Source organism: Leptidea sinapis, chromosome 45, assembly GCF_905404315.1.
Source record: "Leptidea sinapis chromosome 45, ilLepSina1.1, whole genome shotgun sequence".
Classification (NCBI taxonomy): Eukaryota; Metazoa; Arthropoda; class Insecta; order Lepidoptera; family Pieridae; genus Leptidea; species Leptidea sinapis.
Genome location: NC_066309.1, coordinates 3,970,331 through 3,983,325, shown reverse-complemented (window position 1 = coordinate 3,983,325; position 12,995 = coordinate 3,970,331). Strand labels below are relative to the sequence as shown.

The window sequence follows — 12,995 nt, the reverse complement described above, 5'->3', positions numbered from 1 at the left end:
TCACCTCTCCCCATCCCGTGAGCCTCTTGCTCATTTGCCCCCTCTGATATAAAAAAAACTTAAAGGCAGGCAACGGCATCTCTTGACCCCTGCTGTTGCGGATGTCCATGGGCGGTTGCCTCACCACTCATGACACCCCATCCCATGAGCCTCTTGCCAGTTTGCCTCCTCTTATATAAAAAATACATACATACGATTTACACGCTAAGCAATCTTGCGAAGACAAAACTATTGAGTGCCACGCACGCCGCTGATTTACTCTGCTGATCTATTACTTGTATTATGACTACAGTGCATTGTGGTGTATTTGAAATAAGTGGCTAACCTGTGGCACAACCAAACTTTTGTTGACTATAAAAATTCTGCTTAATTTGTGTTTACCATTGTCTGTAATGTCAATATAACACTATTTTTATATTTCTATCTTTACTATTAAATGGAGATCCGTTATTTACCTTCTATTAAATAACCTATATTATTTTGACTTAAATATACCCACATATTTGCAATATAAATAATTCCGTCAATGACATTTCATTACATTTGACAATTCATGCAATGAGCGGGCGCGGGGTACGTAATTTAGATAATATAGACGAAACGTTTGCCGAATCAGCACTTGTACATGATACATGGAGAATTTCAATTTTTTTTTTTGTCTCAATCTGTTTTTAAAAGAAATTTAAAAGAATTTGTGTATTTATATTCAACTAAAACCCAAGAACCGTTAGCCTATTGAAATGAATCTTTGCACAAATGTGAAGGATGACAAGATTACTCCGACGAAGATAGTTACTTTTGCGCCGGATAGGTGGCGCTAGTAGCAGGCATGTTGTAGTGAACAGTGATTTAACTTTTGAACTTTGAAATATAATTTTGAAAATTGATATATAATTTTGTATACATGCTGCTATAAATATATATTATACTAGCTGACCCGGCAAACGTTTTAAATATATATAAAATATTTATGCCATATAATTTTTTTTAGAGGCAGACCGTTTCTTGAATATTGCTTTATTTTTATAAAATAAACGTAGCCTAAGTTACTCCTTATTACATCAGCTTCCTGCCAATAAAAGTCGCCAGACTAGCCCGAACAAACAGACAGACAGACCGACAGACAAAAATTGTAAAAAATGTTATTTTGGTGTATGTACCTATATGTATTCATAATACACATTTAGTAAAAAAACGGTTATTTCAATATTACAAACAGACACTCCAATTTTATTTAAATGTATAGATAATTCACACATTTTTATAAATTATAGCCTATATGTTATTCTGGTGTGTAAGCTATATTATTGCAAAGTTTCATCAAAATCCATTCAGTAGTGTTTGCGTTAAAGAAGTTCAAACATACATCCAGACATACAAACTTTCACATTTATAATATATGTAGGATGTTAAATTTTATGTGTTTGCTCTTCACAGGTCACCATGGATAATCCTGAAAAAGCTTTCAAAAAGGTGAAGAGTATTATTAAGAACATTGTGAATTCACAGAAGTGCTTGAAGCCTTTGTTTGACATAGACTTCAGTAATATAGAGAAATATCCAATTTCACAGAACAAACTCTCTGAAATCTGCAAGCAAATTGCACCACAACAGTTATTCTATTAAAACTACAGTTTATACAAAATTGACATTGTTTTATTAATGGTTCTTATTGTAATAAAAGTAATACATAAGGTGGTAAGTAAATTTATAATAAAAACTGATGCAGTTCCGCTGTGTAAGCCATAACAATATTTACCTTAAGATCATACATACAAAGTTTCTTATTCAATAATCATTTAAACACCATCGTATCAAACATGGCTCCTAAACATTGAACAATGTTGTTCGCCATCAAAATGTCGACCTTTTCCTCTAAATGCCTCTTAGGGTCTTGCTTACCGACATTCTTAATGGCTAACTGTTCTGGAGTCATCTTTTCTTCATCTTCTAGTGCTTTGTTATAGTTCTTGGCTAGCTCTAACATGTCTGTGACTGTAGTCTCATTGATCTTACAGTGTTCCTTATAATCTGATAGTGTGAGACCGTCCATCCATGACTTCTTGTGAAGGTTAAGCAACATTTTTTGCTCTAACTCGTTCTTTCTGTAGTTAATGCTAATGGAATAATAGTGTCTATTAAGACCATGGATAAGAGCCTGAACAGAAGGCTTCTGTAGGTGTCCGAGATTAGAAGTAGTTTGTCTTGGCTCCTGACCAAGGACCATCATGTTTGGATTAATAAGACGGAATGCATCAATCACCACTTTTCCCTTAACAGATTGTATGGGATCCACCACCACCGCTACAGCTCTTTCAGATAATGCTTCAAAGGATTGTTGCGTGTTAATATCGACACCAGATAACCAGCAGCCGAACCCAGGATGCGAATGGTACCTGAAAATGATGGTATGATTAAGCTTTCTGTTTCTGGACACTCTAAATGCTTGATATGCCTCAGATCGGCAGGATTTTGGCGCTCGCGCAGCGTTTTGTTAATAGGTTGCTTATAATTAGGATTATTTGGATTTTTTTTTATGATAATGAAGGACGAGACGAGCAGGACGATCAGCTGGTGGTAATTGATACGCCATGATTACAACGCAGTGCCGCTCAGGATTCTCAAAAAACCCAAAAATTCTGAGAGGCACTACAATTGCGCTCGTCACCTTGAGACATAAGATGTTAAGCCTCATTTGCCCAGTAATTTCTCCAGCTACGGCGCCCTTCAGACCGAAACACAGTAATGGTTACACATTACTGCTTCACGGCAGAAATAGGCGCCGTTGTGGTACCCATAATCTAGCCGGCTTCCTGTGCAAAGGAGCCTCCCACTGGTAATGTAATGGATGAATGTAATACTAATATATTGTGAAACTATGGTAGAAAACGTTTTATCATTCCTAAAAGTGGGTTTTAAGAGAGAGAGTCAGTATAATTTCATATGTAGCACTACCAAAAAGTTTTTTAATATTTGAATAACGAGATTAATAAGGTTGAGGTCCCTTGTCTAGTACATGGCAAAATATGTTAATATATATACTAATACATATTAATATATATTTCAAAAAGGTATATAATATATATTTAATATACACACATCAAAAAAGTCTAAGCAACATTTACTAATTTAAATTTTAGGATGGTTTTTCACATTGTAACGTTATATTTTATTTTTAAAATAATATTTTTAAGGTCCTATGATGTAAAAATAACAGCTGTTGTCTTCATAAGTTCTTTTAATAACAGAAATTAACAATATTAGAATATACTGCAGAAACTAAGATTCATAAGCAACTAAACATTTTTTTAACAAAATGAAATTTCTAAAGACAATGAATTTATTGCTATTCAGAACTTGTTGGCAACGATTATTCATTGAATTAATGAGACTGTTCATGTCATCTTGCGGTTTTCGCTCCTTTCGCTGTTGGGTTGTTGTCACTCCGTCCAAGTCCTTCAAAACACGTCTCTGGAGCATTTCCCACGCGTGCTCGATGGAGTTGAGGTCTGGCGATTGTGCAGGCCAGGGCAATACACGGACGTTCTCCGTTGCCAAGTATTGACTGGTTCGCCGAGCTCTATGTTAACACGTATTGTCATGCAATAACGTAAAATCGGAGCCAAATGTTTGTGCAAATAATGGATGGACGTAAGGTCTGAGAATATCCTCATCGTAATATTCAGCGTTCATGTTTTGATTTACAAAAACGAGATCAGTTCGCGAGATGTACCGGTCTTGCCGAGTGATTGTACTTGTTTTACGGCCTGAATGCTGTTCACCGGGTTCCCTTGCATTATTGTAGCGCTGACAAAGACGACAAATAACACTTTAATGAATGCCAAAATGCCGAGATACCTGAGTTGATTACTTCCCACTTGCAACATCCCTACAGCGCTTTGCATTTCATTTGCCGTCAAATGACGTCGCTCCATGACGTAAAGAATGTAATATCACTTCGAATTTCCACAAATAAAACGAGGATGTCTTCGATAATAACAGATTTATTGGTGCATGTGTGCACGGTTCGACAATCAGTTGGCAACCAGCTTTAAACATTTTAAGGCTTACCGGTGACGTTTGTTTTCTACAAACGTCAACTGTTATTCTTTTATCGTTTGATAAAAATAAAAACTTCTTAACAACAAAGAATAGACAAATATTATGTAACCGATCTAGATAAATTATACAAATTATAGTAATAAATTGTGTAGGTATACAATTGATTCTTACAATCGGCCATCCTATTAAAGTGAGTCCTCGCACTTTTAGAGTTTCGTTCTCATACTTTCTTCTTTGATTTGAAACTTAATATATATATAAATACTCGCATATGGTTTACAACATATTTTGATATTATTTTATTTGAAATTACACTATATAACATAATAATTAAATATATTAACTTACATTAATTAATTTATTCAGTATCCTAATAGTTACAATCAAATAGTATGACACTTCATATTCATATATTAATTCATTCACTTTCTACTTATTATTCTATAGTTCTGATCTGCGAACACCTGTGCAATTAAGAGGCACTGTCCGCTCAGAACATATCTCAATCACGGTCACAATCCCTTTTCGCAATCGCGCACAGTCTGTCGTGATCTGCAGTTATCTATGCGTGAAGCACTAACTGCTCACAACCTATGCTTTCAGTGATTACACATGTATAATGAAAACTATCGCTCTCTTTCATTTTTGTTAAATCAATTCATTCACTTTTATCAATTCATTCACTTTCTACTTATTATTCTATAGTTCTGATCTGCGAACATCTGTGCAATTAAGAGGCACTGTCCGCTCAGAACATATCTCAATCACGGTCACAATCCCTTTTCGCAATCGCGCATAGTCTGTCGTGATCTGCAGTTATCTATGCGTGAAGCACTAACTGCTCACAACCTATGCTTTCAGTGATTACACATGTATAATGAAAACTATCGCTCTCTTTCATTATTGTTAAATCAATTCATTCACTTTTATCAATTCATTCATTTTCTACTTATTATTCTATAGTTCTGATCTGCGAACATCTGTGCAATTAAGAGGCACTGTCCGCTCAGAACATATCTCAATCACGGTCATAATCCCTTTTCGCAATCGCGCACAGTCTGTCGTGATCTGCAGTTATCTATGCGTGAAGCACTAACTGCTCACAACCTATGCTTTCAGTGATTACACATGTATAATGAAAACTATCGCTCTCTTTCATTTTTGTTTTTAATTTTTCGTTGTTAATAGCCGCAATAATCAGATTCTAGTATAGTCTGTCGCGATCTGTGATCGTTACGTTATGCACTGTTCACTCGTGACCCATACCATCATAAAATATACATGTATAATCTATCTCAATCTATTTATAAACTAATCAATAAATTTTAGTTGAGTTCTTAATTAGAATCACTGTTCGGTCTATGTACATCATCTTTATTTACATCATTATTTAGAGTATTATTACAATCATCCTCGTCACTGTCGTTTTCGCTATCTACTCCTTTAAAATTTAACCATGGGTTTATCTTATCGATTGAGACTACGTTTTCATATCTTTTCTTCCCTTTTTAGTAAGAGGGGTGTCTTCTACTAAAAATCGATCATTGGGTAGAATTTTGATAATCTTATAGGGCCCATGGAATTTTTGTATTAATTTCTTGGATTTCCCTAATCTATCCTTATCGAACAACGTCCTTTCTATCCTAATAACACCTATGTTATATTTTGTAGGTAATTTTCTTCTTTTATCGAAACGATTTTTGGCTACGTTCTGTTCTTTCTCAATTTTATCCATAGTCTTATTTCTTAACTCTATCATATCATCTCCACTAACTCGCTCAATTGTCTCATTAATGACATCGCTTAATATATTTTCTGACGTGTTCGTTACTTTATAGCCGAATAACAATTCAGATGGGCTTTTACCGGTTGTTTTGTTAATCATAGTATTTAGCCCCAGTTGAACGTCGCCGACATATTCGTCCCAAGTGTTGTCATTTTTGCCGTGATATTTGGTACTTAGGGCATCCGATATCGTCCGATTGAACCTCTCCACCTGACCGTTCGCTCGCGGAGTCGCCACCGCATTTAAAATATGCTTTATACCCATGCTAGATGTAAATCTTTTGAACTTTGCGCTCGTAAAGCACGTTCCGCGGTCGGTAATTAGTCGCGAAGGTACCCCAAAATAACTAAAATGTTCTTTAAATATACGTATAGCCGTGGTTGTCTTTGTGTCTCTGACCGGTTTAATAGTTATAAACTTTGTTAAAGAGTCGATTACTACTAACAGGTATATATTTCCTCTCCGCGAACGAACGAACGGGCCCAAGTGATCGGCATGGAGGGTATGGAAGGGGATATCAGGTTTGGGAATGGGATGCAGCATTCCCTCTTTAGCTCCACCGGATGTCTTATGGTAAGCGCATTCTAGACATGCGGCAACACATTTCTTAGTAAATCGACGCATTTTAGGAAACCAAAATGAACTTTTTAGTCTTTTTAATGTTTTCTCATAGCTGAAGTGACCTACGTCATCGTGGTTCATTCGTAGCAGTTGCCACCTAACGGACTTTGGAACTAGCCACTTAACACCATTGTCCACTATTTTGTATACGTGATCGCCTTTTAATTGGTAATTTCTGTGGACGTCCGCAATAAACTGTGTTTATTTATTTGATAAACTTTCTTTAATTCTCATAACGTCTTCATCAGCACTTTGCACTGTCGCGATCCAATCTTTTTCTTCGATAACAAGCACATCAATGACATGAGGTCTAGCAGTAACTTCAGGCTCAGTTACCGGAGCGTGACTGAGGGCGTCCACGTGCGTCATTTTTATACCGGATCTATACTCGATTTCACAATCAAATTCCTGGAGTTGAATCCACCAACACCCTATTCTCGGCACTAAGTCTCGTTTAGTCATAGCTGTCCGTAGCGCATTACAGTCAGTTATAATTTTAAATTTTAAACCCAACAGATACACGCGAAATCTATTCAATGATGATACCACTGCTAACGTTTCTAAATCATAGGAGTGTATTTTTTGTTCATCGCTAGTAGTTTTCCAACTATAATACGCCACGGGCCTTAAAAGCCCGTCACTACCACGCTGCATTAAAATGCCTGCAATGCCATATTTTGAGGCGTCGGTGTGCAACTCTGTCTCCAGTTTTCTTCTTAACCAAAAGAAGCGGAATTGGATTCACATATGACATCCGCATCAAGCATCTCCTTAACCATTGATCGAACCAGTTCTCGCTCGGGATAGGATAACCTATATAGCCTATACACTACAGGGGTTGAATCGGTTAACTCAATTTCCATTTTTTTTATATTGGTAAAGACTATATCCTTTAAGTTGGTGGAAAAACATTCATTATACATCAGTAAAGTCTCCTTCAAACGTTCAACTTTATCTTTAGATAGGTCATTACCAACATTGAGTGAACTATTTAAGTCTGAGTTACTAAAATCCAACACGTTTACTCTTTTACAATCGTTTGTGCGTAAAGCTCGCGTTATCAACATGGCACTTTCTAGCCTTATGGGAGTCTTAGATAAACCACGAACTAATACGACTCCAGTCCCATTAGTCATAGTATATTCACCAGGCATCAAATAATATTCCTTTCCCGGATATCCGCGTAAGGACCCATGTATATAAAATGTACCGGAATAACGATCTTTTTCACAAATAATTTTTATAACTATCATGTCATTTGGGGGGATCGAAATATCTTCAGATAGCCGTAAACATAATTTCTCAGGCGAGTTCCGTTCGAAGATTAATGCGTCGCTTGTTTTTGTTATTACGATTCCCGGTTGCTCAGTGAAGCTATGCCCAATTAACACTGCGCGCTTGACAACTGTATCATCTACTACATAACTTTCGACTGTTTCTGAAATACCATGAATGTCTATTTGCACAATAGCCTTACCTAATGGTACAACAACATGGTTTCCTATGCCGCGCATAACTGGTAAATGACCATTATTTGTCCACTGAATCCCTAACGCTTCTGCTTCGCTATGACGTATAAGAGTACACTGACTACCTAAGTCCACATATCCTTTTAGAGGTTGGCCATTCAGTTTCAGGTCAACTAAATATTTGTCGTTACTTGTACTAATCGTATCTAATTTCATAACCGACTTTTCTTTGGAGGAATCTGACTTATTATTATCATTAGCTGGTGATTTCGGACAATTAGTTGATAAATGTCCTAATTTATTACAAATATTACATTTGAGTATTTTCTTAGTACATCTGAAACTATAATGGCCAGTTTCATTACAGTTGTAACAAACTACGGGTCCTGTACTTTCGCGCGGACGGCTAACTTTCAAATTTGTCGTTTGATTCAAATTAACATTTGTAACGGTAGGTTTCTTGTCATTGTTTTTAACCTAATCTCGTGGTTGTTGTTTGATCGATTGAAAATATTCCAATACTTGTTCTGGCTCTTTACATTTCGCAGCTTTAGCTCCTAACCTCAATGATCGATCTTCTATGCCGTGTAGTAAGCAGTCCACTGCACGTTTTCCTTTCATCTCGCAACGGTTCAAAAGGTTTATTTTATCATAATAATATAGTTCCAACGAATCATTATATTTAGCTTTTCGGGATAACATCTCTGTCAACAATTCAGCGTAATCATCACTATGCGGAAAGGATTCTAACAGTTTAACTTTCCACTCAGGCCATGAAAACGACATTGACGGCAGTGTTTGATACCATGATTTTGCTACGCCACTCAGTGTAGGAAGTGCATAGTGAATTATCTGATCTTTACCCCACTTATATAATCGTGCACATTCCTCCACTTTGCTAAGCCAAGAATTAATAGTTTGGCCTTTGATCATGGGATCAAACTCTGGAATAACATTTCCTAACATGGGGAATTTCTTTCCTTCCGGACGGTTATTAGAAATAGATTCAATCAATTTTGTCAATAATAACTGCGTAGTACTATCATTAAAATCGGAACGACTCACGTGTGTACGTCTCGGTGAAATGCTTCTGGATCGACGTCTGCTCGCGCCGATACTCGGTGTACCATGGCCCCTCGATGACCTCGCACGTCGTCAAGAATATTCATCGCGTGAACTGCCACCATGTTCGTCATGCGGTGAACGGACTGTACGTGTCCGTTTCCGTTTGTGCCGAAGCTCGTCCGAACCTTGACTTCAACTGGAATGACGACGACGTTGTGTTCTTTTTACATGAACCTCTGATTTTGTTCTGCCACGCGTCGTACTTCGAAATCTGCGATCACGCCTCAGTCTCGTTGAATGACTCCTGCTCCGACTTCTAAACTTCGTAACCATAGATTTTCTTCTACGGCGTTGTTCACGAGTAGGTGGCATACGATCGGAATCACTATTCATATTTTCGCCACTAAAAGATCTTCATTTTTTTATCACCACAAAATGGCTTTGGCGCGGAAATTACAAGTAGATTTTATTGATCCCACTTCTGAAATGTAATATCACTTCGAATTTCCACAAATAAAACGAGGATGTCTTCGATAATAACAGATTTATTGGTGCATGTGTGCACGGTTCGACAATCAGTTGGCAACCAGCTTTAAACATTTTAAGGCTTACCGGTGACGTTTGTTTTCTACAAACGTCAACTGTTATTCTTTTATCGTTTGATAAAAATAAAAACTTCTTAACAACAAAGAATAGACAAATATTATGTAACCGATCTAGATAAATTATACAAATTATAGTAATAAATTGTGTAGGTATACAATTGATTCTTACAAGAATATCTAACAATTCAATTTTGTCGCCAAGTTTATTTAAATGGTTGGTAAAATTATAAAATCAAGACAACGTCGCAATAAAAACGCACTTAAATTCACACAAATTCCCTTTCATTCAATTTTATGAAAAAAAACAAAACATAATGGAATTTTTTTTTTACAACCAGCCAGTATGTCATCAATAACAAAAAAGTTTACATATCTATGCACTTTGAGTGAATAAAGACTTAGAAATTAATTAATATAAATGGTAAATTTGTAATATCATGCATGTTGCTTAGACTTTTTTGATGTGTGTATATTAAATACCTTTTTGAGCTGAATGGTTATAAGCAATTTATTTTTTAAAGTGATAACCCTCAAGTTCAGGAATTAATTACACAAATTAAATTTGAAAACAAAATATATAAACAATGTGGGACTCAAACATGGATTAGTCTCTCACAGAACATGAGAGGTCGCTTGAGATAGTGTGAATCCTGCATCATTCATAAATTTTGTATTTAAATTTAATTTGTGTTATGAATGGTTATCTTCCCAGACACACTCACTTATTTGCACTTCACATAATAAATGGAATAAAATATTCTTACCATCCAACAACCATCTCAGGACGTCCAGTCTGTCTCAACATGTCCAACATCTTAGCTTGGAAGACAGGGTCTACTGCCTCAACAGACACACCTGTACCAGTTTGAGGCATTGCAAATACGTCAATTACACGAACTGTGTAGTCATCCACAAACTCACCTAAAGAATCAATATATCTATTGAGTTTGGATACAAATTCAACTAATTCACACATTATCTCAAAATTAAATGAAATTATATTGGACTGGATGCTACTATCATTTTCTTACATTACCTAAGTTGTTCAATACCGAGATAAGCCCTACTAAAGAAGTTAAATACCTGGGGGTCATACTGGACAGTAAGCTGCTTTGGAATAAACACATAGACCACAAGCTGGAAAAAGCATGTATAATATTTTGGCAGTGTAGAAGACTCGGGAGAACCTGGGGTCTTGCTCCAAAGATATGTAAATGGCTATATACAGCAGTTATTAGACCAATTATCACCTACGGAGCAATAGCTTGGTGGCCCAGGACAGAGCTATCAACCGTACAAACCAAGCTGCAGCGATTCCAACGGCTGGCCTGCACAGCCATAACTGGTTGCATGCGCACTACGCCAACATCTGCCCTAGAAACCATTCTAGGGCTCACACCGCTTGACATACATATCCAACATGAGGCGACAATGTCGGTTCTCCGCCTGAAGCTGATGGGTGTATGCAAGAATGATGACTGCCTCACAGGAAACCTCTGGAACAGAGTAAGGAGGTTTTCCCACTCTGTGAGGCACCCTTCGATAGAATACCCAAAACACACATCTTTCAAAAGAATTACCGTATTCAACTGTTCGAAGTGGGAGCAGACCAGTCAGGTGTAAATGAACTCAGAATTTACACAGACGGTTCCAAAATGGCAGCCGGAACTGGAGCTGGCATCTTCTCACAGGAACTGAATATACACACCTCTATACCCTTAGGCATACACAGCTCCATACTCCAATGCGAATGCATAGCCATCAAGGAAGCTGCAGACGCGATAATAAGAAGGAAAATACACGGATATTATATCCGTATTCTATCCGATAGTATGGCAGTACTGACTGCGCTGGGGAGCAACACCTATAACTCAGCGCTGATATACGAGTGTCACCGATCCTTAGAACGAGCTGCCTCTAACAACTGGGTAACTCTGCAATGGATAAAAGGACACAGCGGTTCGTTGGGGAACGATGCAGCGGATGAACTTGCAAGGTGGGGGTCGGAAACGCAAGTGGCTGGCCCAGGGCCAGTCCTGCCCCTACCCTTCAGCCAAATGTGGTCATGGATATGCTCTCTCACCAACAACCTACACAGAACCCGATGGACAAATGTCTCAGGCTGCAGACAGTCGAAAGAGGCGATTCCTGCACTATCGCCCAAACTGACACGTCGACTTATTAGCCTAAACAGATATGACATCTGAATTATGGTCGGCACCCTAACGGGTCACACATCACTGAACAAACATCTATTTACAATCAGCGTTACGGACAGTCCTAAGTGCAGGGGCTGTCTAACCGAAGATGAAACGGTCACTCACGTAATCCTGGAATGTGCTGGGGTGGCCAACCAACGGGCACAAACCTTAGTAAATACAAGGTCGCTCCAGGAAGTCTGCGAACACCCCAGGAGTGTTCTGAACTTCTGGAAGGAGCTGGGCTGGTTGGAATGACTGGCCAACACTGCACACAAAATGGACGTAATTAAGCGTTCTAATTGCGGAAACAGGAGCCCTTTACCAATACCAAAATACTATCATTTTACATAGCTCTTTTGAATACTTAAAGATTATTGAGACATATTTTAGGAGCATTGACAATTAGCACCATTGTAAAGTCCGAAAAAGTCCTATTCTATATACTAATAAATTATTGATTCATATTAAAATAGTCATTGAAAGATTTATAGCTCTAGCATTGATTCTCTTTTAATAACTTACCTTCAGGTATAATCGCGTATAGATCATCAGTATCTGGCCTACCAGACTATAATAAACATAATATGATACTCATCATTCTGTATAATTTATGAATACTAATTAATAAGCAATCATAATCTAAAATATTAAAAATTATGTTACTTTAATAAAAAAAATAATACTTACCCAACATGAGACCCATAACTTCCATGGGAACACCTGCGCGGCCATGTTTTAACATCTTTAGGAGAGCCAAGGATGAGATGTAAACTTGTTCTGCTGTATCAACGACGGGAGCGTCTGTCGGAGGTGGTGCTTGGGACAACCCAGCCATACCACCTCCAAGACGTAGTAAACGATCCATTTCTGATGACTTGTCTTATAATTCTGTGAAACACCGAAACATTAGCAAACGAAGCACATCGATACCACATAAAATTTAAAAAATAGTCAACATTTAGTACCTTGTAGTAAGTATTTTATAGAGTAGAATTCTATAAACTTTATTAAGAATGTATTTACAATGCTTTCATTCAAAAAGAAATAAGTATTTCAGAAATTTAAACAATGAGTTGCCTGAAAATAAGCTAACACAGAATCAATGAAATGACAAAACAAATTGATTTTGACAGTTGCCTTCAAAATCGAAAATGTGCAATGTAATCTGACTATGACAGATAATAGG

At 37.2% G+C, this 12,995-nt stretch overlaps 2 protein-coding genes across 2 annotated transcripts in view; one reads left to right on the top strand and one right to left on the bottom strand.

Moving 5' to 3' along the window:
* Positions 1-1,626, top strand: part of LOC126977353 (uncharacterized) — a 45,318-nt gene extending 43,692 nt beyond the window's left edge. Inside the window, exon 19 of the mRNA XM_050826121.1 lies at positions 1,438-1,626. Coding sequence (XP_050682078.1) covers positions 1,438-1,626 — 189 coding nt within the window. The remainder of the gene's footprint in view (positions 1-1,437) is intronic.
* Positions 1,627-1,634: 8 nt separating this feature from the next.
* On the bottom strand, positions 1,635-12,943 carry LOC126977508 (26S proteasome non-ATPase regulatory subunit 14). The gene is made up of 4 exons (XM_050826359.1): positions 12,775-12,943; positions 12,497-12,697; positions 10,373-10,529; positions 1,635-2,396 (listed from the first exon to the last, which is right to left on the bottom strand). The coding sequence occupies exons 2-4, from the start codon at positions 12,672-12,674 to the stop codon at positions 1,796-1,798; spliced, it is 936 nt and encodes a 311-aa protein (XP_050682316.1). The 5' UTR covers positions 12,675-12,697; positions 12,775-12,943; the 3' UTR covers positions 1,635-1,795.
* Between the last annotated feature and the right edge of the window lie 52 nt (positions 12,944-12,995).

Excerpts from the sequence above, each read along its gene's own strand:
- LOC126977508 (XM_050826359.1), bottom strand. The coding sequence starts at position 12,674 with ATGGATCGTTTACTACGTCTTGGAGGTGGTATGGCTGGGTTGTCCCAA. Across the intron at positions 10,530-12,496 it reads AGTTATGGGTCTCATGTTGG|GTGAGTTTGTGGATGACTAC; the intron begins GTAAGTATTATT and ends TTGATTCTTTAG. Across the intron at positions 2,397-10,372 it reads CCTGAGATGGTTGTTGGATG|GTACCATTCGCATCCTGGGT; the intron begins GTAAGAATATTT and ends CATCATTTTCAG.